Raw genomic sequence first — 24,546 nt, 5'->3', positions numbered from 1 at the left:
GTGAAAGTGACTTCTAATTGCAGAAAACAGTATTTTTTTGTAAGTGCTGGCGCAAGCCCATCAAAGATCAGGCCCTCAAATGACCCTCCAAACCTCAGTGCTTGCTCAACCAAATCTAAAAGCTGTAAACACAGTTCTCAAAATGCCTGGGAGAAATAAAAAGGTTAATGGATTGTTCTTACAAGCTTATAATGCAGTTGATCCCTGCATTTTGATTGTTAATGCATAACAGCAGTATTGGCAGCATTGCTGTTGCTGGGAGGAGAGAAATAAAAAGAATGATCGTTTCTATACTTGTTTTCTCTTACTCTCTTCTCAGGCAAGATGTGTATTGAGCGCCGGCTTTCAGCCCTGCTGTCGGGGATCAGCGCATGATGGAAAGCCTGCCCCTCTTCCGACTCTTCTGTCTCTAAAATTGTCTGCTGCCAAAAAGACAAATCCTACTTGAGCAGGCTTCTCAGCGACAGTGCTCTCAGATGGCAGCAATTACTTCCCCCATCAGTCAACTGGGATGGAAACCTTCCCCCAGATTAGATATTCTCTCCGTACACACACAAATCTCTGACTTTGGGGGGAATAGCAGGAATTATTTCAATCCTTTTGCCACAGAACACTGAGACAGAGGACATAAGGGCTGTCCGTTTGAAGGACAGTTGCAAAGGGAAGAGAACCTCAAACTTCCTTTGTGCCCATTTGTGAAAGGGTGGGCTGCCTGAGAGTTGGACACACTGTGGCTTTATTGTCCACTGCTGGCGGTGGATACGTTGAATTGTTCTGCTCTTGGAAATAAAGGTGGTTTGCCCTAAAGGAAGTGTCATTGGACAGAAACCACATTGGCCAATTGCATTTTCAACCATGTCTGTCAGTCAACGATCACTTGGGACTACTGTGTAACACTTTGCATGTTGTGGTGTTCTACTTTGGCCTCTCATTGTTTATAGCATGCAAAGAACAGCAATTATATGGCAAGTCGAGGTCGAGTGTCGCCAGCTAATCTCTGCTCAAGCAGCTATGGCTTTTTGTCTATCCATAGCAATGCTTCAGGCCTTAGGTTCAGAGAACCTCACCTTTCCAGGTGGGTGGTGGCAAGGCAGGGGACAGAGGAGATAAGTCTTCATTGAATGTGAGGACACTGTGAACTGTGAGAGAAAAATTAAAAATTCCGTCTGTAACTAAAAACTAATTGAAGACTAAAACGTGGACTCCAAACCATCTTGCATCAGTCTCAGGAAGCTGAGATCCATACACGTGCACACATCTCTTCACCCAAAGGAGAATTATTAAGTAGATGCATGGCTATAGCCCTCTTCTCTCATCGATGCATTTATGGCATGAGAAAGCATTGGTGCCGTTTTTGGCTTTGGGTTGTTTGTCAGGAAAACAGTCTCTTCTACCTAAGGGGTGAAAATGAAAAAGAATCACACACACATTTTGTGAAACCAAAGGAGCACTTTATGGACAATGTGAACTTGGGCTTTTGGACACTTGGCCTCTCAGTGATCCAACAATGTCATCATTATAGGAATGTCCTTCCCTTGCTTTTTTCTGTTGATATGTTGTTGATTGTTTGTTGAGGTGGTTTTTTTTTATTAAGAAATTGCACTACAAGTGTATGTGTACATACACATGCATACACACATATTAATACATATTAATTGATTTAATATGTATTGATATGTATATGAAATAATGTATTGTGTAATTGTATGTATTTTAACTGTACTGTATCTTATGCTGGTGAGGAGATAAATAACCATTAGACTGTCTGTGTTCTTTTCATGATTAGGGGCACCATCTTGAAAGTCTGCAGTACCTGGAATTACATGCTTTATATTTAGATGTTTTCTTCTTTATTTTGCTCTTTTTAATGGATATACTGTTCCAGGCTTGGTGCTTTAGACATGCTTAAAGGGCAAGAGCTTGATTTTATGCTTGCTTAGAAGTTGCTTTTGTCCCCTTTTGCTGATTGGTTTTCATTTTTTAAAGTCTTTTAGCTGTTTTGACCTTTCCAACATTTCCTTCACCCATGTTTAAAGCAACTAAGTAGCCATAAAGAAAAGGAGGCATGTTACATGTACTAACATATGGCTGTGGGGTTTGTTTGTTTGTGTGAGTGCATTTGAGCTGAGGTTGTGGTGACTAAATGTGTGAGATTTTCCATGTTGTGAGGTGGTGGTTTTTTGTTTGTTTGTTTTAGAATGGATCCAGTTTACAGCAGTATTTTATGTGCTAGACTAGGAAGCAGCTGTGGCAAACAAAAGATGGATTTCAGGGCTAATTTTTGTTTGTTAGTTTGTTCATTTGAAAAGAATGGATCAAATATATTTATTTTCACACTGTGGGTTTGGTCTTCATCACTTTTACCTTTGTGTGTGTGTGTTTTTGTGGACTCCCCTTCTGAATATGCAAGGAACAATCCTATCAACTTGGAAAAAACTTTCATGGTTTCTGGCAGTACCAGGAAAAAAGACACATCAGTATTTCAGGTTAGCACATTTGATGGGATCTGTAGCTTTAATCTGCTCTTCGGTGTCATCTTTTGTTTCCAATTTTTATTCTATGACTAGTTCAAATAGGCTACAATATTGGAAAAACCAATGGGTAAACGCAGGAAACCACTGGTCCCATTTTAATATTGTTTGTTCAGCAATTCTTGGCTCAGATGTACTCTGGTTTACTATAAAAGGAAGACAGAATATGTCAAACAAGATTTTTTATTTCTCAGACTAGTCCCATGTATCTTAACCTATATGTGTTCTTCCCCGGGACTGTTAAATGACAAAGGGGTAAATAGGAAAATAATACATAGGTAACCACAATAGAAATAATCATTGTAAGCAAGCATAGACTAAAGAATTACTGTATATTTTTGTGCATTTCTGCCACATAACAAATTGTATATAAAATAGATTCCTTAAGAAATAGTATATAAAGCAAGTTAAAACTGATAATACACATAAGACAATGCTCACAAAACAATTGGAAAATGGACTTTCAGAGACTTCAAAAGAGAGTCTCCAAAGGTTTCTTTTCATAGCTTTAGCACAAGACTAAATAAATGTTTCCTGGCCAAAATACACAGAGCTAATTTGAAAAATAAAGTTTTATTCTACAAATCCAAAGTATCTCTATTTATCATTGGATATTTTCCGTTTCTTCTGCCTTTTTTCTCCTCTAGTTCAGAGGTAAAGGATTGGATTTCGGTTCCTATTTTTATTCATTAAAATCTAAAACATTATCCAGGTCCTTGTCTGCAGAATTTAGACCACTAAACCACGCACCGCATTGGGAATTTCAGTGCTTCTCATGCTGTCACTTGATTCATGGGATTGCTTCACTTGCATCAAGTTGCATGCAAGTGAGGCAATCTTTTAAAAAGGAAAATACCACATGTGTTGCAATGGGCACCAACTTAGAAAAGGCCTCCCTTCCACCAGTTTTTAAGATTTTAAAAAAATTGCATGTTTTACAGTTAGAGGTATCGTTTATGTGCCGGGTGACACATTTCCCACACTGGGATAGATGATTAAATGCTATAGCCATAATCCGCTGTCAGATACCTTCCAGCAAGAACTTCAATGCCCCTGAGTTTTGTTTAGAAGGTTGTGTGACTTGAAAGCAAATGAGAGAGAAACATAATGGGGGGTGGGGAGAGGTAAAAATAGAACTCAACATGTTAATATTACAGAGAGAAGTGTGCATTTGGTGCTCCATGTGAGCACAGCCATGTCTGGCATCCTAGGGCAGTTGCTAAAAGTCACTAAAGCATGCCCCAGTCCTCCCAGCAATCTCCACTGTCAATTCCATTGAGTGCCCAGTAAACAAGACTGAAGCAAAGTGTCAACTTAATTTCCCACTAAAAAATTGTCATCCCCACTCCATTTTTATCTAAGCCAGTAAATTTAGCCCAAGATTTGCTTCAAAATAGCATAGACTCCTTTTTCTGCTACTATCATAACCACCACCTTCATAGAGGTGGCATTCTAAAGCCATGGGATTAATTAAACAATGTCACTTAGCTAGATCAGCATTAACTTTCCAGTTGTACTTAGTTACTTGAATGTATCAAAAGATCTTCACATTCGACTTTAGTCATTGCTCCAAAAATAGTTTACAGAACACTAATACTTGAAATTCAGCCACTGTGCTTGGGTTAAAAAATAATACTAGAAGCAAGCCATCTTTTGCTATCTCACTGGTGATTTTATGCTTACTCTTCAATCATAGCTGCATGTATCATGAACCATTGGGCGAGAGGTTAGCGGGGAAAAAACCCATTGTTTTATAAAATGAGAAAAAACCTTTTAGAAGAGGTGAAAAAACCAAGTGGAAGTGGCTACTTAGTCTGTTCACTACAGTGAATGGATTTAGTCCTATTGCAGAATTTCTATGTAGCATCTTCACTAGAAACATTGAGCTAAATACATGTATGATCAGGTTTGAGAGAATGTGCTGTTCGAGCTTCACATGGTTATGCTTGATAAATGTGTCACTTTAAAAAAAAGTGTGTTGTGTTCTTGCTTTAAGTTGTATAACGCTGACCTAAGAAAATAAAGTGATTTTAATTGTTATTTATTCAATAATCTCTCTTCTTTAAAGAATACTGTTATATCCTCTTATCATTTTTCACTGTTGAAGATAGTGGCTTCTTTTCTCAAAAATATTTTTGTGATTTCCTGTTTCTACATTTAATGAATGTGTGAGGAGGAAATACTGGAACTAATCATGTTCCAAATGGGCTGGCCTTCCATTTACACAGTGCTCCATGCTGATATTAAGGTACACTGCTGATATTAAGGCTTTAGCACAGCAGGTTAAACCACCAGCTGTAGTAAATCTTGTCAGTCAAAAGGCTGCCAGTTCGAAGCCCGGGTGAGCTCCTGGCCTTTAGTCCAGCTTCCGCCTACCTAGCAGTTCAAAAGCAAATGTGAGTAGGTAAATAGGTACCGCTTAAAAACTGGGAGATATTCTGAGGCACCCATAAGGAATGCCAGCAATTCGATCATAAGGAGGAAGTTATGAGCAAAGCTCTTCGGCAGGCAGGGAGATGGAGCAGTGGCACCTTCCCCCCTTCCCCTATGGCTGGAACTGAACACACAGCCTCCAAGATGGCGAAGATGGGAAAAACCAATATATATATATATATATATATATATATATATATATACACACACACACACACACACACACACACACACACACACACACACAAACACACACACACACACCTCTCTATGTATAATTGTATGTCTTGTTTGTGTATAAAAACAGCGTTGAATGTTTGCTGCATATGTATGTTCCGTGATGCGCTCTGAGTCCCTTCAGGGTGAGAAGGGCGGAATATATATACTGTAAATAAATAAATACATAAAACACAATTACAGTCATTTCCCAAGAGTTTCTGAACTGACGATGGACATGACTCTCTCCTCCCATATCTGGCTGCATGGTGTGTGACATCCCTGTGATGGCATTATTTCTTAACATTTTTGCATTTTAAATAAAGTAAATTCAGGGAAAAGGCCCATCAACCAATGTTTCATTTTATATTTAGAATGCAGCTAAGCTAAATGTGTGAGAAATGGGAGTGCATGAGTCCCACCCCCTCCATTATCCGCACATAAAGTGAACAACTGTTCGAACCATCTTGCTACCTGATTCGAAAACCTGCACAAAATCAGTGTTGCAGATTGCATGCAGCGCCTTCAAGAGACTATTCCCATTAGGGACGTTATTGCACGATGCTAGCAATCCAGCATTGCAGCTGGACCACCACCAAAGAATCCTATCACAGAATTCCAAATGCATCCTACTACCAATCGGCCTGCTCCCTGTAATTTATCCCTCCTGACCTGGGGATAGTGTTGATGCACAGTGCCCCAATATCTCTAGTCTCTTTACTTCCCAATCAAGGTAAGGTTAGGTATAGGTTTTCCCCTGGCATTAAGTCTAGTCATGTCTGACTCTTGGGGGGGGGGGGGGGTGCTCATCTCCCATTTCTAAGCCGAAGAGCTAGCATTGTCCGCAGACACCTCGAAGGTCATGTGGTCAACATGAGTGCATGGAGTACCATTACCTTCCCTCCAGAGTGGTACTTATTGATCAACTACATTTGCATGATTTTGAACTGCTAGGTTGGCAGAAGCTGGGGCTAACAGGAGCTCACCTCGCTCCCCAATAAAAAGAGATTAAAAATTCAATAGTTTAATTCTGCAGAAGAATTAAACTTCTGCAGTAATGTACATGCAAGAATTCCTCATTCTTGGATGTACATTAGACTTATGGATAGCTCACAAACAAAACTTCATAATCAACTTACACTTTCCTTGGCATTTCCCCCCACTCTTATGGTATAAAAATGTCTGAAAACGAAATAAACTTTGTAACAAAAAGCTGTGGGCTAGCCCAGGCATGGGCAAACTTTGGCCCTCCAGGTGTTTTGAACTAACAGAATTGTGGGAGTTGAAGTTCAAAACATCTGGGGGGCCTGAGTTTGCCCATGTCTGGGCTAGACAATACTACTGAGAGATGAATCTATAATTGGTCTAGGCCGAACACTAAGGGTGATTCTCACCAAGGGATTCTCTCCATCCTGGAGAGAGGGGTTGCCAAACTTTGCTCCTCCAAGTGTTTGGGACTCCCAACTCCCAGCAGCCCCAGCCAGTTTGGACAACGGCCAGGAATGCTGGGAGCTGAAGCCCCAAACACCTGACAGATACTAAAAAGCCCCTGATGGCGTGAAATGGCAACTCCCGTCATGTCCCAGGCATCCTGAAAGCTCTCCTAAGGAGGATTGCTTAAGTTTTTCGGGCTGTAGGGCTATGTTCCAAAAGCATTCTCTCCTAACGTTTCTCCTGCATCTATGGCAGGCACCCTCAGAGGTGTTTGAGGTCTGCTGGAAACTAGGAAATTGGGTTTACATATCTGTGGAATGCCCAGGGTGAGAGAAAGAACTCTTGTCTGTTAGAGGTAGGTGTAAATGTTTCATTTGGCCACCTTGATTAGCATTTAATGGCCTAGAACTTTTCAAGGTGTGGCTTTTTACTGCCTGGGGGCATCATTTGTTGAGGTGATTAGCTGTCCTTGATTGTTTCTTGTCTGGAGCTCCCCTGTCTTTATGATTTTGGAGTTATTTTTAATACTGGTAGCTAGATTTTGTTAATGTTCATGGTTTCTTCCTTTCTGTAGAAATTGTCCACGTGCTTGTGGATTCCAATGGCTTCTCTGTATAGTCTGACATGGTAGTTGTTGAAGTGGTGCAGCATTTCTATGTTCTTAAATAATACGCTGTGTCCAGGTTGGTTCATCAAGTGATGTGTTATTTTTTTAACATTGTATCAGGAGCAAAATAAACAGTTGTATTGTATTAAAAAAACACACATGCACAAAGTGTGAAAACTTGGCATTCTATTAAATGTCCTTTGAGCAGTAGCTGGCCACTTGGAGTGCCTCTGGTGTCACTGTGAGAAGGTCCTCCATTGTGCATGTGGCAGGGCTCAGATTGTATTGTAATTGGTGGTCTGTGGTTTGCTCTTCTCCACACTTGCATGTTGTGGACTCCACTTTGTAGCACCATTTCATAAGGTTGGCTCTGCATCTCGATGTTGCCAGAGCGCAGTCTGTTCAGCGCTTCCCAGGTTGCCCAGTTTTCTGTGTGCCCAGGAGTCTCTCAGTCAATAAAACAGAAATAATGTTTTTTCTGAAACTCCCTGCCTTTCTCCATTATCCAGCGGATATTGGCAATTTGGTCTTTCGTTCCTCTGTCTTTTCTAAACCCAGTTTGTACATCTGGCAACTCTCTCTCTCCATGTATTGCTGGAGTCTTCCTTACAGGATCTTGAGCATTACCTTACTGGCATGAGAAAATAAGGCCCACTGTACAAAAGTCTGAGCAGTCTTTAGCATTTCCCTTTTTGGTATGAGGATATAAGTTGATTTTTTCCAGTCTGATGGCCATTCTTGTGTTTTCCATATTTGCTGGCATATGGCATGCAGAAATCTTAGCAACCTTAATATACAGATGATATCACTTTGATGGCCGAAAGTGAGGAGGAGCCGAGGAGCCTTCTAATCAAAGTGAAAGAAGAAAGTGCAAAAGCTGGGTTGCAGTTAAACATAAAAAAACCAAGATTCTGGCAACTGGACTGATTGATAACTGGGAAATAGAAGGAGAAAACGTGGAGGCCGTGACAGACTTTGTATTTCTAGGAGCAAAGACTACTGCAGACACAGACTGCAGCCAGGAAATCAGGAGACGCTTACTTCTTGGGAGGAGAACAATGTCCAATCTCGATAAAATAGTGAAGAGTAGAGACATCACACTGGCAACCAAGATCCGCATAGTCAAAGCAATGTCACCTACGGATGTGAGAGCTGGACCTTAGGGAAGGCTGAGTGAAGGAAGATAGATGCCTTTGAACTGTGGAGTTGGAGGAAAGTTCTGAGAGTGCCTTGGACCACGAGAAGATCCAACCAGTCCAGACTTCAGGAAATAAAGCCCAACTGCTCATTGGAGGGAAGGATAGTAGAGGCCAAGATGAAGTACTTTGGCCACATCATGAGAAGAAAGGAAAGCTTGGAGAAGACAATGATGCTGGGGGAAATGGAAGGAAAAAGGAAGAGGGGCCAACCAAGGGCAAGATGGATGGATGGCATGCTTGAAGTGACTGGTCTGACCTTGAAGGAGCTGGGGGTGGTGACGGCCGACAGGGAGCTCTGGCGTGGGCTGGTCCATGAGGTCACGAAGAGTCGGAGACGACTGAACGAATGAACAACAAAAAGGAGTCTGTCATTTGGTATCAGCCATTGGTTGAGGTTGTAGGTTTGAGCCTGCCACATCTGAACTCTCACTTGCTGAGTGCCTCTGGTGATGACTGACTTCTCTGGTTGGATGAGTCTGGGGTGCCTTTCATGTTCCTTGATCCGTGTTTGGGCGCTGGAGTCTACTTTATACCAGGCAGCTGTGGACAAGTCTACATCGGGACCACCAAACGCAGCAGCAGCAGCATTGCCCAGGCACGACTCAAGGAGCATGAAAGGCACTGCCGACTACTTTCAGACTCCTTCCCACCCTGGACATTCCACAGATGTATAAACCCAATTTTCCTAGTTTCCAACAGACCTCACACCTCCTCTCAGGATGCCTGCCATAGATGCTGGCGAAACGTCAGGAGACGTTTCGAGCTAGTTTGTCCCTAGCTGGCCTCCGTCGGGTTTCCCAGCCGCCCCGCCCCTTCCTCTTCCCTGCCTCCCACGTGGTTTAGGGAAAGGCAAGTCGGGCGCCGGAGCGAGCGCGGGTCTTCCTCAGCCGGAGCGAAAGCCCCAGGCCTGGAGGGGACGTCAGGGAAGATGCTGCCGGGAGGCCAGGCGTGGCTCCCACACCGGGGATGCCTCTCTTCCGCCTGGGGCTGAGCCTGGCTGCTGACTGCCTGGGAAGAAGCCTCGGGGGCTGCCGGTGGAGGAACCTCAGCCGCGTAGGTAGCCTTCCGAGGCCTGCCCTCAGCCCTCCCCTCCCCTCCCTTCCCGACTGGGCCCTCATTCTTCTATGGAGGGGGTTCTGGCCTTGCCGGCCCATCACAGGCCTGCAGTCAGAGGAGCCGAGCCTGGGAAGAGACCACGTGGCTCGTCAAGTGCACCCCCCCTTCTTCCAGGCAGGAAAAGCAGTCAAAGCCCTCCCGACAGAGAGCCATCCAGCCTCGCCAACATTTTAGAAGAAAGTCTCCATAGAATCCGAGCGTGGGAAGAGACCCCAAGGGCCATCCAGCCCAACCCCATCCTGCTAGGCAGGAAGGCACCATCAAAGCCCTCCCGACAGAGCGCCATCCAGCCTCGCTAACATTTTAGAAGAGAGTCTCCATAGAATCCGAGCATGGGAAAAGACCCCAAGGGCTATCCAGCCCAACCCCATCCTGCCAGGCAGGAAGACACCATCAAAGCCCTCCCGACAGAGAGCCGCCGAGCCTCACCAACGTTTTAGAAGGGAATCTCCATAGAATCCGAGCGTGGGAAGAGACCCCAAGGGCCATCCAGCCCAACCCCATCCTGCCAGGCAGGAAGATACCATCAAAGCCCTCCTGGCAGATGGCCATCCAGCCTTCTGCTTCAAAACCTTCTGGGGGAGCAGCAGATTCCACTGCCGAACAGCTCTTCCCAGCAGAAAATTCTTTCTCCTGTTTAAAGGCTTCATCACACTAGAGGGGAAAAAATCCACTTAAAATCCAGTTGCTGCCTCCTGCAGAATTCTGGGGTTTGTAGTCTAGTGAGGAGCCTTTAACAGCTTCACTAAACTACAAACCCCAGAAGTCTTCAGGAAGCAGAAACCGGATTTTTTGTGGATTTTTTTTCCTAGTGTGATAAAGTGGAATCTCCCCTCCCCCGTCATTTGAATCCCATTTTAAAAAATAAATACACATTTAACTGCCATGGCTCCATCATATGAATACTTTTTTAAAATTTTGGTCTAACAGACCAATGTAAATAAAACGGACATTTAGGCATTATAATTCATCTTTTACAAGGTAGATTAAGAAACAGTGTCAAGTATGAAGCTTCAAACCGTATTAAACGTGTATGTTTTAATACAAATGCTCGGTGCCCTCTTCTCCAAAGCAACAGAACACAAGCCTGCTCCCTCAATGTGACGTCCTTTCAGACATGTAAACATGGCTCCCATGTCCCCTCAGCCTTCTGAGAAATCATGAAACCCTATGAGGAGCATCTTAAAGAACTGGGTCTGTTTAGCCTGCAGAAAAGAAGGTTGAGAGACATGAGAACCATGTATAAATATGTGAAAGGATGCCATAAGGAGGAGGGAGCTGGCTTACTTTCTGCTGCCCTGGAAACTAGAACTCAGTGGAACCATGGGTTCAAATTACTGGAAAGGAGTTTCCGCCTCAACATTAGGAAGAACTTCCTGAGTGTAGGAAGAGCTGTTCAGCAGTGGAACTCTCTGCTTGTGGAAGCTCCTTCCTTGGAGGCCTTTATACAGAGGCTGGAATGGCGATCTGCTGGGGTGCTTTGATTGTGCTTTTCCTGCATGGAAGAAGGGGGGTTGGCCTGGATGGCCCATGTGGTCTCTTTACGTTATGGTTCTAGTTCTGCAACATCTGGGAGGCCTCATTTTGGCCATACCTGCCTGAAGGGTAGTAATGTTGGGTGGGATGGGGTGCTTAATTTTTCTGCAGATTTTTTTCCATTTCTTAAAAGTTTCATAAAGTTCATCAGTCGCAATAAATGAATGCCCATACAATATCAAGCACGCTTGGCAGCAAAGTTATAATGTTTTTTTTCCAGATAATTATCACAAGGGAGCACACATGAAGGTATGTATATGTTTTACTGATTGATAAATGAGGGTTTCACTGGTTATTATAATCACATTGGCCAGTGCACATGACTCAAATATTAGCCCTGTTTCTGGGTCTATTTGACCTGCTGATTCCCAAAATGGTACCAGTTTTCCCCTGTCCACTCTAGTTTTTGAGACACAGAACATATGCCATCAATCAGTTGCCATCTGTTCACCCATAGAGCCCCTGGTGGCGCAGTGCATTAAACCCTTGTGCTGGCAGGACTAAAGACAGACAGGTTGGAGGTTAGAATCTGGGGAGAGTGTGGATGAGCTCCCTCTGTTAGCTCCAGCTCCCCATGCGGGGACATGAGAGAAGCCTCCTACAAGGATGGTAAAACATCAAAACATTAGGCCATTCCATGGGCAATGTCCTTGCAGACAGCCAATTCTCTCACACCAGAAGCAACTTGCAGTTTCTCAAGTTGCTCCTGACACAAAAAACCCATAGAAAGCCGTGATAACAATATCTAAGAAACTAAATGTATGCATTGCAGTTTTCTGAATCATTGCCCCAAAAATGCTGAGATAATTTTTGGGGGGTTGCTTTATGAAATCCAAACTGGTATCAATTTATGAATTTCTCTTGGTTTTGTAGGTGAAATTAGAGATGGTATTAAGTCACATTAATTTGTATTTCATTTTCAGCAAACAGATTGAGCAGTGTCTCTTTTTTTCTTGCCCTTGAAATTGGAAATGTGTTTACATATGATTTAACCATTTGGGGGATAACTTGTAGTAATTATGATAATGCTTAATTAATATGAGGCATCATTTATATCAAAGCCTTAGATCTTGGGAATAAAATTTGTAAGTTGGAACAGAGATATTTTTTAAGTGTAAGTGTGTTCTGGATAGCATAGGGAAGGGTTAACACCCTTCCCTGTAGGTTTTATTTTGCTGTCTGTGCCCCTCTTCAGAAGATTCCACCTCACTTTCTGTCCCCATATTAGTTGGATCCTGAAAAATGTGGCTTTTTGTGGAAATGATTGGTGAGAAAACTTCAGTGGAGACACCTTTTCCCCATGATAATAACTCTTTCAGGAGCGAATTTCCCTTCTGAGGGGTAGATTTCTCTCACTTCCTGTTGTCTCACCCCCATTCTTCACTATGAGTTGTTTGTAAGTCGGATGTTTGTAACTCTGGGACTATCTGTATTTTAATTCAAGTGTTTATGAGCTACTGCAATGATAACAATTCTCTTTTGTACTATCCTTGACAGCACCTTTCGATGGCGGAAGAGGTGAGGACTGTGACTGGCAACCAGGCGAAGAGGCTGAAGAGTAGTAGCTGTGGAAGGGAAGAAGAAGAGAAAGAGGAAGATGGGAAACTGGAGGAGAAGGGGCACACAGTGAAACGTTTCAAGGCCAGCGAGGATGAGGCTGAGGATGGGGCCAAGAGGTTTCCAAAGAGAAAGATTGTACTGCTGGTTGCGTATTCAGGGAAAGGCTACCATGGGATGCAAGTGCGTGGTATAGTGTGTCTATTGAGCGAGGGGAGAAACACCGATGAACTGTTTAATACAGGGCTTTCTGAATGGTGTCACGGCACATTAGTGTGTCCTGACTGTAAGAAGAGGTGATCAATAGTGGAACTCTCTGCCTCAGAGTCTGAAGGAGGCTCCTTCTTTGGAGGCTTTCAAGCAGAGGCTGGATGGCCATCTGTCAGGGGTGCTTTGATTGTTCTTCTCCAGCCTGGAAGAGGGGGGGTGGACTTTATGCCCCCTGGGGTGTCTTCTAGGATTCTATTGGAATTGTAGTTTTCAAAGCCTTTAGCCTTTTTTGCTAAAATGTGTGGGTGCCACCCCAAACTACAGCTCCCAGATCTCCATAGCATTGTCCGAATGCACCTCCCCTTATGAACCATCTAGGACCTTAAGATTGTCTGGGAAGGCCCTGCTCTCGATCCCGCCTTTGTCACAAGTACGTTTGGCGGGGACGAGAGACAGGGCCTTCTCAGTGTTGGCCCCTCAGCTATGGAACACCCTTCCCAGGGATATCAGATTGGCCCCCTCCTTTTTAAGATTTCGGAAAAAAGTCAAGACGTGGCTTTTTGAGCAAGTGTTTGCAAATGCAGAGTAATTGACATAGGAAAATGGAAGGACTAGGCCAGGAGTCCTCAAACTAAGGCCCGGGGGCCGGATACGGCCCTCCAAGTTCATTTACCCGGCCCTTGCTCAGGGTCAACCTAAGCCTGAAATGACTTGAAAACACAGAACAATAACAACAATCCCATTTTATCAGCCAAAAGCAGGCCCACACTTCCCATTGAAATACTAATAAGTTCATATTTGTTAAAATTGTTCTTCATTTTAATTATTGTATTGTTTTTAAGTATCTTTTGAACTACAAATAAGATATGTGCAGTATGCATAGGAATTCATTCATGTTTTTTCAAATTATAATTCGGCCCCCCAACAGTTTGAGGGGCTGTGACCTGGCCCTCTGTTTAAAAAGTTTGAGGACCCCTGGACTAGACGATGGGACTGAACAATGTTTTAACAAGGAGACGCTAGTGATTTATGTTTTATTGATTTTGTTGTGGTTTTATATTATATATTAATGTTTTAAAATTGTATTTATGGTATTGTGAGCATCAAATTGTCATCCTGTAAACCTCCTTGAGTCGCCTATGGGCTGAGAAAGGTGGTATACAAATACAGTAAATAAATAAATAAACGAACAAACCATGGCAGTTAAGGTGGTGTCAAACTACATTAATTCATGTAATGACTATGCTGCAGTCCAGCTCTGACAGGTGATATAAGTATCTTACTTTTTTTCCCCTTCTCTCCCCTTTCCTCCTTATAGCGGAATGTGGGTAATTCTCAATTCAAGACAATTGAGGATGATCTGGTGTTGGCCCTCATTCAGTCAGGATGCATCCCAGAAAACCATGGAGAGGAAATGAAGAAGATGTCTTTTCAGAGATGTGCCAGGACAGATAAGGTGATGCTCTGTTGTGTGTTTCAATTGCATATTATTTCTATATATTGCATATTATTGCATATTATTTCTATCTGTCCGAACGTATCTCCCTCTACGTCCCACCACGGAATTTAAGATCATCTGAGGGGGCCCTGCTCTCAACTCCACCGCTTTCCCAAGCAAGGCTGGTGGGGACGAGGAGCAGGGCCTTATCAGTGGTGGCCCCCCACCTGTGGAACTCACTCCCAGTGGATATCAGGGCATCGACATCACTCCTGTCCTTTAGGAGAAAGGCAAAGACGTGGTTGTGGGACCAGGCCTTCGGGCAATCTGCTAACTAGATAGGACAACCAGGCAATTAGGACCGGCAGGACTGATATATGTGGACTGATAAATGTGGAAGAAAACTCTGAACCATGAGATAGCGAACACTGACTGGCAAGAAGGAAGAAGCGGTTTGTATCGGTTTGTATGAAATTTTATTGGTTTTATTGGTTTTAACGGGTTTAGATGCAATGTATTGTTGTTGTTGTTGTTTGCTAATTTGTTATTTTGTTTTATTGCTTATTATTGATATATGCTATGGGCATCGAATTGTGCCTTGGATGTGTAAGCCGCCCTGAGTCCCCTTCGGGGTGAGAAGGGCGGGGTAAAAGTAAACCAAATAAATAAATAAATAAATATAGAGCAGGGATAACTCTGAGGGCCCAGGAATCACCTTGTCCCCACCCTTGTGTTCACTGTGGGATATGCTACGCCAGAAAGCAGCAGGAGAAGTGGGTAGTTTTACTTGTTACACTGGGGTTCAAAGCGTGCAGCCATCCTGTTGCAAGTCCAGAACAATTAACCTTAGCGCATAATAACATGAAATTGCAAGTGTTGGAAAATGTGACCATTTCTTGTGTTTCTCAGCTATCCCATTTAACTGAATCACTATGGAAGTGGTATTATAGGGTATCTAGTACATCCTCTGTTCAGCATTAGAAATTCAGATCTTCAACATTGTCAACGGAAACCATCCTTTGTTTTAAAGACCTCTTGTGTGGGAGCCAATTTCCCTTTCCACATCCTGGCAGTTGATTCTGTTCTCAAACTGCTTTTACCACCAAGCAGTTTCTCCTAAATGTTCAATTCTCCTGAAATGTAAGCCAATTATATCTATTATTTATTGTTCATTTATTTCGCATATTTGTATCCCGTCCATCTCACCGCCGGAGGGGGACTCAAAGCGGCTTCACAACAGGCATTCATTCTGTGCCAAGAAAAGTAATTAATAATAATAATAGCAATTAAAGCAATTCATTAAATCAATTAATTACTAAAACATTTGTTTAAAATCCCGCAGGTTTAAAATCATAGTCCAGGTCAGTCCATTGCCATTCACACAAATTGGGTCTTATTCTTGATTGTTGCCTCTACTGTTTGAACACATGGTCCCATAACCAGATTTTGAGTTTCTTTCTAAAGGACAGGAAGGAGGAGGCCAATCTGATGTCACTGGGAAGAGAGTTCCACAGGTCTCCCTGCTCTTTGAGCTCTCCCCTCCCTAATATTTTTCATTAAATTTTTGACACTAAAAACACAAAAAGAAAGGTCACAACACTTGTAAACAGATACATATTAAGACAATTATTACTTAACAAACATACATCTCTACCTTTAACTCTAAAACTACCAACATAGACATCAATTAGTTTTTAAAGTGGATTTCAGCTTCTCTTTTGTCAGTTTCTCTATATATTATTTCTTCATTGTGGTCTCTGTGAAATCGCACATATGGTATTTCCTGCACCTGCGCAGTCAGAGATGGAATCGTCTAGAAAGCTCTAGAAACATTTTGCTTGTTTTAACATGTACAAGTGAATACCCCAACATTTTATGTCTCCAGACATGTACGTAAAATCCCTACGAGATATATATATCTCCATAGTTGCAGTGAAATTCTGGAAGCTGTAGACTAAAAAAAATGGGTTGTTGTAGGTTTTTTCGGGCTATATGGCCATGTTCTAGAGGCATTTTCTCCTGGCATTTCGCCTGCATCTATGGCAAGCACCCTCACTACCTCTGAGGATGCTTGCCATAGATGCAGGCAAAACATCAGGAGAAAATGCCTCTACAACATGGCCATATAGCCCAGAAAAACCTACAACAACCCAGTGATTCCGGCCATGAAAGCCGACAATACATTAAAAAAAATGGGTTTCAAGTTCTGCCCAGGTTTCCGCGCAGTATAGGGGTGCCAGTATTGTTAAATTGGGTTACCTTTTAACTCTCTGTAACTGATAGCAACTGCTGAAATCCTTGATTATTACTTGAAAGTAATTGTCATACATTCCTTTAGTGTCCGATGGAGGCTCCCTCCACACACACCCCAGCTCCCTTTTAATGCCTGTCTATTGATTAAATGCAGGGTGTTTCTGCAGCTGGCCAAATTGTCTCTTTGAAGGTCTGGTTGATAGAAGATATTTTACAGAAGATCAACAACCATCTTCCTCCTCATATAAGAATCCTTGGTAAGGGAATCAATAATGGGAGTCCCAGGGTTGAAGGTCTAGATCTTGTTGTAGCTTCTAGCCCTTAAGAAGTAGAGCAGAGCTTGAAAGTGTTATTCCTCAGCTAGCATGGGATTCTGGGCGTTATCATGCAAAAAGGAGCATCTTTGAACTATGCTCATTTCCATTAGTGCTAGACCAGGGTTGTCAAGCTCATTTCCATTGAGGGCCTCATGGTTGTCTTCAAAGGGCCATTGAATCCACGGAGAATACATGGAGACAGAGGACCAACTATATATTGTTTTACATAGTGCTTGGCACTTTCATTTTTACATTTTTTGGGTCTCCAGATGATCTTGAATGACATCTTCCATCACTACCGATCATCCACCATGTGGACTAGGGATTATGGGAACAGCAACCCAACAGCCCTTGTGGCTCTGAGATGGGGAAAGGGTAAAAGGCATTTTAAAATCAGGCATCATATCCACAAGCCTTGTATCTAAATCCAAACCCCTCTCTCCTAAATAAACAGAACAAACAGTAGCCTTCCAGGTGTCACTGTATTCCAGATCCCATCAGCTCTAGTCATGATCATGTCTAATGATGAGGAATAAAAGAGTTGCAGTCCAGAATCTGAAGGGCTGCATAAAATGATACAGAGAGCTGGATTTAGCTTGTGGGCCTTGAGTTTGACCCATGTGAATTAAGAGGCTAGAATAAGACCAAGTGACCCATTCCTCTCAAAGGGAACCAAGGCAAGGTGTTTGTTGTGGACAAATCTGATGATCTCCAGTTTGTAACTTTTGGTTGTTGTGCCCTGTGATCTAGATTGAGTGCTTTAGCATACCTTCTTGCACAGAAATGGGAGGATTGCAGTGCTCTCTGTGCCCTTTGAGGCAAAATGAATGTTCTTTACTGCAGCCTTTTTGCTCAGTGTTGGAGTCATGACAAATTTGGCAACAGTAAAAGTTTTCTGAAAGCTACCCATTTTTTAAATCGTGTCAGAAGCGAATTGGACTCGCTTCTGGTGTGAGATAATTGACCGTCTGCAGGGAAGTTGCCCAGTAGATGTCCGGATGTCTTGCCATCCTGTGGGAGGCTTCTCTCATGTCCTCGCTAACTATTTACAAAAATCTATTCGCAACAAGGTGTAGTGTTTACAGTGGGCTCTGCAGAAGATGCTTCAGCTGTGCTTTCTAAAAAGCAAGATCAGCCTGTGTATCGAGCTTTGCAAATGTTGATTTGTTATCAGCAAACGCTTGATGTTTATAATCTTACATTTCTGGGGTCATGTAAAAACATCTCAGGCAAAAAAGGATTGCATGCAGAAAATGTGTAAGAAGCTCTGGACTAGAGTATCACCTGAAAATATAATGGGCTCATGAACTCATTTTTCATAGATAACTATGTGTGGGTGCATATGTGCTTCCCATTTAGGGCTCAAAAGGGTCACAGGAGGCTTCAACTCCAAGAACAAATGTGATGCTCGAACCTACTCCTATATGCTTCCAACGTTTGCTTTTGCGCACAAGGACTGTGATTTTCAGGACAACACATTCCACCTGAACACAGAGACTCTAGCGACTGTTAACCGCCTCCTGGCCAGCTACAAGGGAACTCATAATTTTCACAACTTCACCTCCCAGAAGGGGCCCAAAGATCCCAGTGCCAAGCGTTACATCATGGAGATGTATTGCGAGGAGCCCTTTGTGCGAGAAGGCATGGAGTTTGCTGTGCTTAAAGTGAAAGGCCAAAGTTTCATGATGCATCAGATCCGGAAGATGATTGGCCTGGTGATCGCCATTGTGAAGGGTTATGCCTCAGAATCCATAATGGAGCGGAGCTGGGGTGAGGAGAAGGTGGATGTCCCTAAGGCCCCTGGGCTGGGCCTGGTTTTGGAACGAGTTCATTTTGAAAAGTATAATAAACGTTTTGGGAACGATGGATTCCATGAGGCCCTAGAATGGGCAGAGGAAGAAGAGAAGATTTCTGCTTTCAAAGAAAAGTATATCTATCCCACTATTATAAGCACAGAGAAAGAAGAGAGATCTATGGCAAATTGGCTGGAAACTCTGTCTTACCACGACTTCAACTCCACTGCATCTAGGACACAGCTGGACAACAGGGACACACAGGTAATGGGAATGAAACAGGTACTCAAAGGGATGAGAAGTCTTTGTTCTTTGCTTATGTGTTCCAGGCTTTGCCATTCTTCCCTGTCCTCTGCTATTCACTCCTCTACCATTGTTTCTCTTTGGGTTTCTAATTTTTAGCATATTCCATTTAATTGCTCATGGGTGTTTATTATGTCCACAAAGAAACAACCAAAGAGCCTGGTGATCCAAAGACTGACCAATTTATCCTGGCATATGTTTTTCTGGACGTAATTTAATGAAATTTTATCTTCATCCAACAAGTATGCATGCAAACATACCTGCAGATGAGTATATTTAGAAAGGGAGAGAGGGGAAAAAGTAAGTAGTGGGATCATATGAGGTCAGATTAACCCCTTCTAATATTGCTCCAAATACCGGAAGAGTCCTCCTCTGCTGGAGACCTGCCCCCAGCAGCAGCTGAGCCAGGCCAGACAAACTGCTAGCCATGATAGGAGGCAACTAAAGGTTACCCCATAACCGAACTTGCTGGTGGTGGGAAGCAAAACAGAACTATGGTCAAGAATGTCCAGTTAGAAAGGCTAGACAGTATCCTGGAGAATCAGTGTCTGGAATGGTAAACAGTTGTGGGTAAGTTGCAGTAACTGAATCATGGAATTGCCTTGTGAGGCATGACTGCTATTTTTTTCCTCCCCAGACCAACGATCATGAAGGCAGTGATGGATTTGGAGACGACTCGGACTAAATGAAAATCATTCTGGAAGGTAGCATGTAGTGGCATGCTGTTTGATACATGCCAATCTTAGGAGTCTCTGTTCGGAAAACTTGGGCGTTTGTTCACCTGCTTGTATAATGACAAAACTATCAGGCTGAACTGAGAGCAGAAGAAAGACAGAAGGGAGACTTGAATCAGGCTGTTTCTCTCTGTTTGCAGTACGTGAAAGGGCAATACATCTACTAGAATTAATTGTGCATTCCTTATGCTTGATTTAGGAAATTGCTTTTAAAAGTCAGCAGACGTATGCAATATTGCCACCTGAGATACAAAACAAAATATTTCAGAGGACTCCAGGTACTAATTGCTACAAACAAATAATGAAAATATTTTGTTTTGTTTTGGGAGGCCAAGCTTCCCTGCTCTTCTTCCAGGCTTTCTGTAGCCACGTATCTTTCAACTTGGCCAAGGAATTGCTGACTGGTCTTAATTGCCAAACATTTTGTCTCTTGCCACTTAAAGGCAAAATTATGTGTTGATTTGAATGGTTTCTCACTGGGGGGTATCTGATCATTGTTTTCCTTTTATTAAAAAATGCCATACAGAGAGCTTCCATAAAGCATAGCCCTGCTCTTCCAATAAAGGCTTCTTGTACAATGTAGAAGAACTATCTATATTTTTGGAGTGGGGGGGGGGCAGTTCCTGGCCCTATCCTCTCTGAGCCCATGCTCTTAAGGGACAGGGCTGCTGAGTCACTGGCTTCTGCTGCCTTAGTCTTTCAAGCTCAGTCTATGAGGTTAGTAGTCATATCAGTAAAAGCTGAGCAGGGGCAGAAGGCCTAGAGCAGAGCCTTCCGAACTTTTGGTGTTGGTGACACACTTTTTAGACATCCTTTTGCAACATGGAAATTCAGTTATCCTAACAAACCAGAGTTTGAACCAACCCATTATAAGAGTGTCATACAATATATACAGGCAGTCCCCAAGTTATGAACAAGATAGGTTCTGTGTGTTGTCAGAGGCTTTCATGGTCAGAATCACTGGGTTGCTGTGAGTTTTCCAGGCTGTCTGGCCATGTTCCAGAAGCATTCTCTCCTGGGTGCACAAATAGTGTCTCTGCCCATGGGCTGGATCCAGAAATGAAATCCAAGTCAGGAAAATAAAATAAATTGAGACACATTTTCTTCATGAAGTTACTTAATACTATATTTGGGTGGGTAGGAGTGTCTGAAGCAAATTGAGGGTACAGCTATAATGTATTTAAAAACACAAAGTTAAAAACTTGCCAGTATGCTAAATGTCCTTCAACCAGAAGCTGGCCACTTGGAGTGCCTCTGGTGTTGCTGTAAGAAGGTCCTCCATTGTGCATGTGGTGGGGCTCAGGTTGCATTGCAGTAGGTGGTCTGTGGTTTGCTCTTCAATGACCACATTGAAAATAAGGAAGAATGTTCTTTTGCTTTGCTGTGGTGGTATCTTTATCTCTCATTATATAAACAATTTTGTGTATTAAAATGTATGTGGAAGAATTCTGCCATTTGCCTTGAATAGCAACATCAAGCTAAGCCCGAGTTGTACATTACTGGGCATAACAAGATCCTGTATAATGAAAGAAAATCCTGGCACTCTTAAAATTACCCTGAAATGTAAAATTGGAGAGGCTTTCTGGCCACAGTGGTCCATGTCATAGTTAATATCCTGTTTGGATGACTGTAACACACTCTACATAGGGCCGCCTTTGAAGAGCGTTCAGAAATTTCTGTTGGTCCAAAAAGCTTGCTAGGTTTCTAACTGGGGCTGGCTACAAGGAGCACACAACCCCCCCCCCCCCTTTGCAAGAGCTCAAATGGCTGCCAGTTTGTTTCTGGGCACAATTTAAAGTACTGTTCATGACCAACAAAGTCTTCTATGGCTCAGGTCCAGACTATTTGGCTGAGCACATCTCCCTGTACTAACCTGCCCAGACCTTGAGATCCTCAGAAGAGGCCCTGCTTTCAGTCCCACCACCATCGCAAGCACAGTTCTGGAGGAGAACATCAGAGAACAGGGTTTTCTCAGTGGCCAGCCCCTCTGCTCTGGATTTCTCTGTCCAGGGAAGCCAGAATGACCCCCTCCCTGATGTCCTTCTGCAAGATCTTTTTATTCAGACAGGCTTTTAAAGGACACAGTTTTTACAACCAAGCCAGAGAGTGCTGTGCTGTGAAGAAGTTTTAATTGGTTTTAATGGTTTTTACCATTTTTATATTTAATGGTTTCAATGTTTTACTGGATTTTAATGTTTGTAATTTTTTAGGCTTTAAATTATATATTGTGTTGCTTTTACTGTTAGCCACTTCGGGTCTTTTTATTTTTAAGAGAGATCAAGCGGAATACAAATACTAATAATTTTAAATGGTGAAAGACTTTGGTGTAATAGAATCCTAGCATTGGAAGAGACCACAGAGGCCATCTAGTCCAATTCCCTTCCTTTATGCAAGAAAAGCACAATCAGAGCTTCCCTGACAGATGGCCATCCAGCCTCTGCTTAAAAGCTTCCAATGAAAGAGCTTCCACGGGACTCTGACACAGAGAGAGAGTTCCACTGCTGACCAGCTCTAAGTTCTTCCTAATGTTCAGGTGGGATCTCCTTTCTTGTCATTTGAACCCATGGCTCCATTGATTCCCATAGTAGAGAGCTTTAATGGGAGAGTGCTATGCTTTTTTATTTTAAAAAATGTGATTTTAAGTCATTTGTGTGGCAACATTCTAAATAACGAAAGTGCTTCCTAGCTTGTGTGTGTCAGGAGTGACCAGAGAAACTGCAAGTCACTTCTTGTGTGAGAGAATTGGCCATCTGCAAGGATGTTGTCCAGGGGACACCCAGATGTTTTACCATCCTGTGGGAGGCTTCTCTCATGTCCCTGCATGGAAGCTGGAGCTGACAGACGGGAGCTCACCCCGCTCCCCAGATTCAAACCACCTACCTTTCAGGTCAGCAGTCCTGCCTGCACAATGGTTTAACCCATTGCGCCACTGGGGGCTCCTAATGCCATATAGCTAATATCCCCAAAGAGGTCAATGGGGCTTCTTCTCGTTGTATCCTATTCTCCTTATGGTACTTTAGGTGTCATAGGACCATACCATCAAATAGCCGGAATAAGCCTCATGGGCCCTGGAGTTCAACCCTCGTTACACAAATAAATATGACAAATAAACAGGTGACATGTTGGACATCTAATGGATATAATACTACAATCAGTATTTAAAACATATAATTCATGCTGCTGACAAAAAACATGTTGCGGAACTTTAATCAATTGATTGCTGTGTACCAGCTTCGTCCTTCTCATCTAGGAGCATTTTAAATGTTATTTGTCGTTTCTATTTTTGTTCCTTAACTTTTCTGTGTGTAATGCAAATGTGGTTGTCTTAAATAAATCATTTGGATCATTTGGAGCTTTGAGGTGTCCCATTTGTAATGTCTTCCCTTACCTTGTTGTCGTATGTAGAAAGAAGCTACGGTAAAAGGCTGCCGATGTGTTACTGCGTCTTTCTGTTGGTTTGCTTAGAGATTACAATTTCCAGGGGGCACTGAGTACATTTGTCTTCTGAAGAAGGGGTTCGTTTGCCAACTAAGGACCCTTCCACACTGCCCTTTATCTCAGGATCTGATCCCAGATTATCTGCTTTAAACTGGAATATATGAGGGCCTTTCTGGGGGCCCTTCCACACAGCCCTATATCCTAGAATATCAAGGTAGAAAATCCCACATTATCTGAGTATGGACTCAGATAACCCAGTTCAAAGCAGATATTGTGGGATTTTCTGCCTTGATATATGCAGATGATACCACTGATGGCTGAAAGCGAGGAGGAGCCGAGGAGCCTTCTCATCAAGGTGAAAGAAGAAAGTGCAATAGCTGGGTTGCAGCTAAACATCAAAAAAACCAAGATTATGGCAACAAGACTGATTGATAACTGGTAAATAGAGGGAGAAAACGTGGAGGCCGTGACAGACTTTGTATTTCTAGGTGCAAAGATTACTGCAGATGCAGACTGCAGCCAGGAAATCAGGAGACGCTTGCTTCTTGGGAGGAGAGCAATGACCAATCTCGATAAAATAGTGAAGAGTAGAGACATCACACTGGCAACGAAGATCCGCATAGTCAAAGCAATGTCACCTACGGATGTGAGAGCTGGACCATAGGGAAGGCTGAGCGAAGGAAGATAGATGCTTTTGAACTGTGGTGTTGGAGGAAAGTTCTGAGAGTGCCTTGGACTGTGAGAAGATCCAACCAGTCCATACTTAGGAAATAAAGCCCAACTGCTCATTGGAGGGAAGGATACTAGAGGCCAAGATGAAGTACTTTGGCCACATCATGAGAAGAAAGGAAAGCTTGGAGAAGACAATGATGCTGGGGAAAATTGAAGGAAAAGGGAAGAGGGGCTGACCAAGGGCAAGATGGATGGGATCCTTGAAGTGACTGGCTTGACATTGAAGGGGCTGGGGGAGGTGACGGCCGACGGGGAGCTCTGGCGTGGGCTGGTCCATGAGGTCATGAGGAGTCTGAAACGACTGAAGGAATGAACCGACAACAAATTCTAAGATATAGAGCTGTGTGGATGGGCCCTGGGATAAACAGAAAACCTGGGATCAGATCCTGGGATAAAGGGTTTGTCTAAGGGCCCTTCCACACAGCCAGATTATCGAGGCAGAAAATCCCACAATATCTGCTCTGAACTGGAATATATGGCAGTGTGTACTCAAGATAATCCAGTTCAAAGCAGATATTGTGGGATTTTCTGCCTCGATATTCTGGGATATAGGGCTGTGTGGAATTTCACAGAGTCCCCACTGCCAGATAACCTGGGATAAACAGATAACCTGGGATCATATCCTGGGATACAGGGGTAGTGTGGAAAAGGTTGAAGTTTGATCTAACTCCAATTTAAACCCACTAGTACCTTAAAAGC

General features: G+C 43.0%; 2 protein-coding genes across 8 annotated transcripts in view; both read left to right on the top strand.

Annotated features, from left to right (window-relative positions):
• ULK1 (unc-51 like autophagy activating kinase 1) overlaps positions 1-4,571 on the top strand; it is a 76,055-nt gene extending 71,484 nt beyond the window's left edge. For all 4 annotated transcript variants that reach the window (XM_060785644.2, XM_060785641.2, XM_060785643.2 and 1 more), the window contains exon 28: positions 320-4,571. In XM_060785644.2, coding sequence (XP_060641627.2) covers positions 320-375 — 56 coding nt within the window. In that variant the 3' untranslated portion in view covers positions 376-4,571. The remainder of the gene's footprint in view (positions 1-319) is intronic.
• Positions 4,572-9,242: 4,671 nt separating this feature from the next.
• On the top strand, positions 9,243-23,029 carry PUS1 (pseudouridine synthase 1). Of its 4 annotated transcripts, none has more exons than XM_060785648.2 (7): positions 9,243-9,473; positions 11,293-11,321; positions 12,570-12,812; positions 14,158-14,295; positions 16,685-16,787; positions 18,207-18,904; positions 19,581-23,029. In XM_060785648.2, exons 2-7 carry the CDS (start codon positions 11,316-11,318, stop codon positions 19,626-19,628), a joined length of 1,236 nt encoding a protein of 411 aa, XP_060641631.2. In that variant the 5' UTR covers positions 9,243-9,473; positions 11,293-11,315; the 3' UTR covers positions 19,629-23,029. The 4 variants fall into 4 exon arrangements, with proteins under 4 accessions (XP_060641631.2, XP_060641629.2, XP_060641630.2 ...); XM_060785646.2 differs by having other exon boundaries at positions 9,243-9,477; XM_060785647.2 differs by lacking the exon at positions 11,293-11,321.
• Positions 23,030-24,546: the final 1,517 nt, after the last annotated feature.

This window comes from Anolis sagrei, chromosome X (genome assembly GCF_037176765.1).
Source record: "Anolis sagrei isolate rAnoSag1 chromosome X, rAnoSag1.mat, whole genome shotgun sequence".
Taxonomy (NCBI): Eukaryota; Metazoa; Chordata; class Lepidosauria; order Squamata; family Dactyloidae; genus Anolis; species Anolis sagrei.
This window is presented reverse-complemented; position numbering and strand designations above follow the sequence as displayed.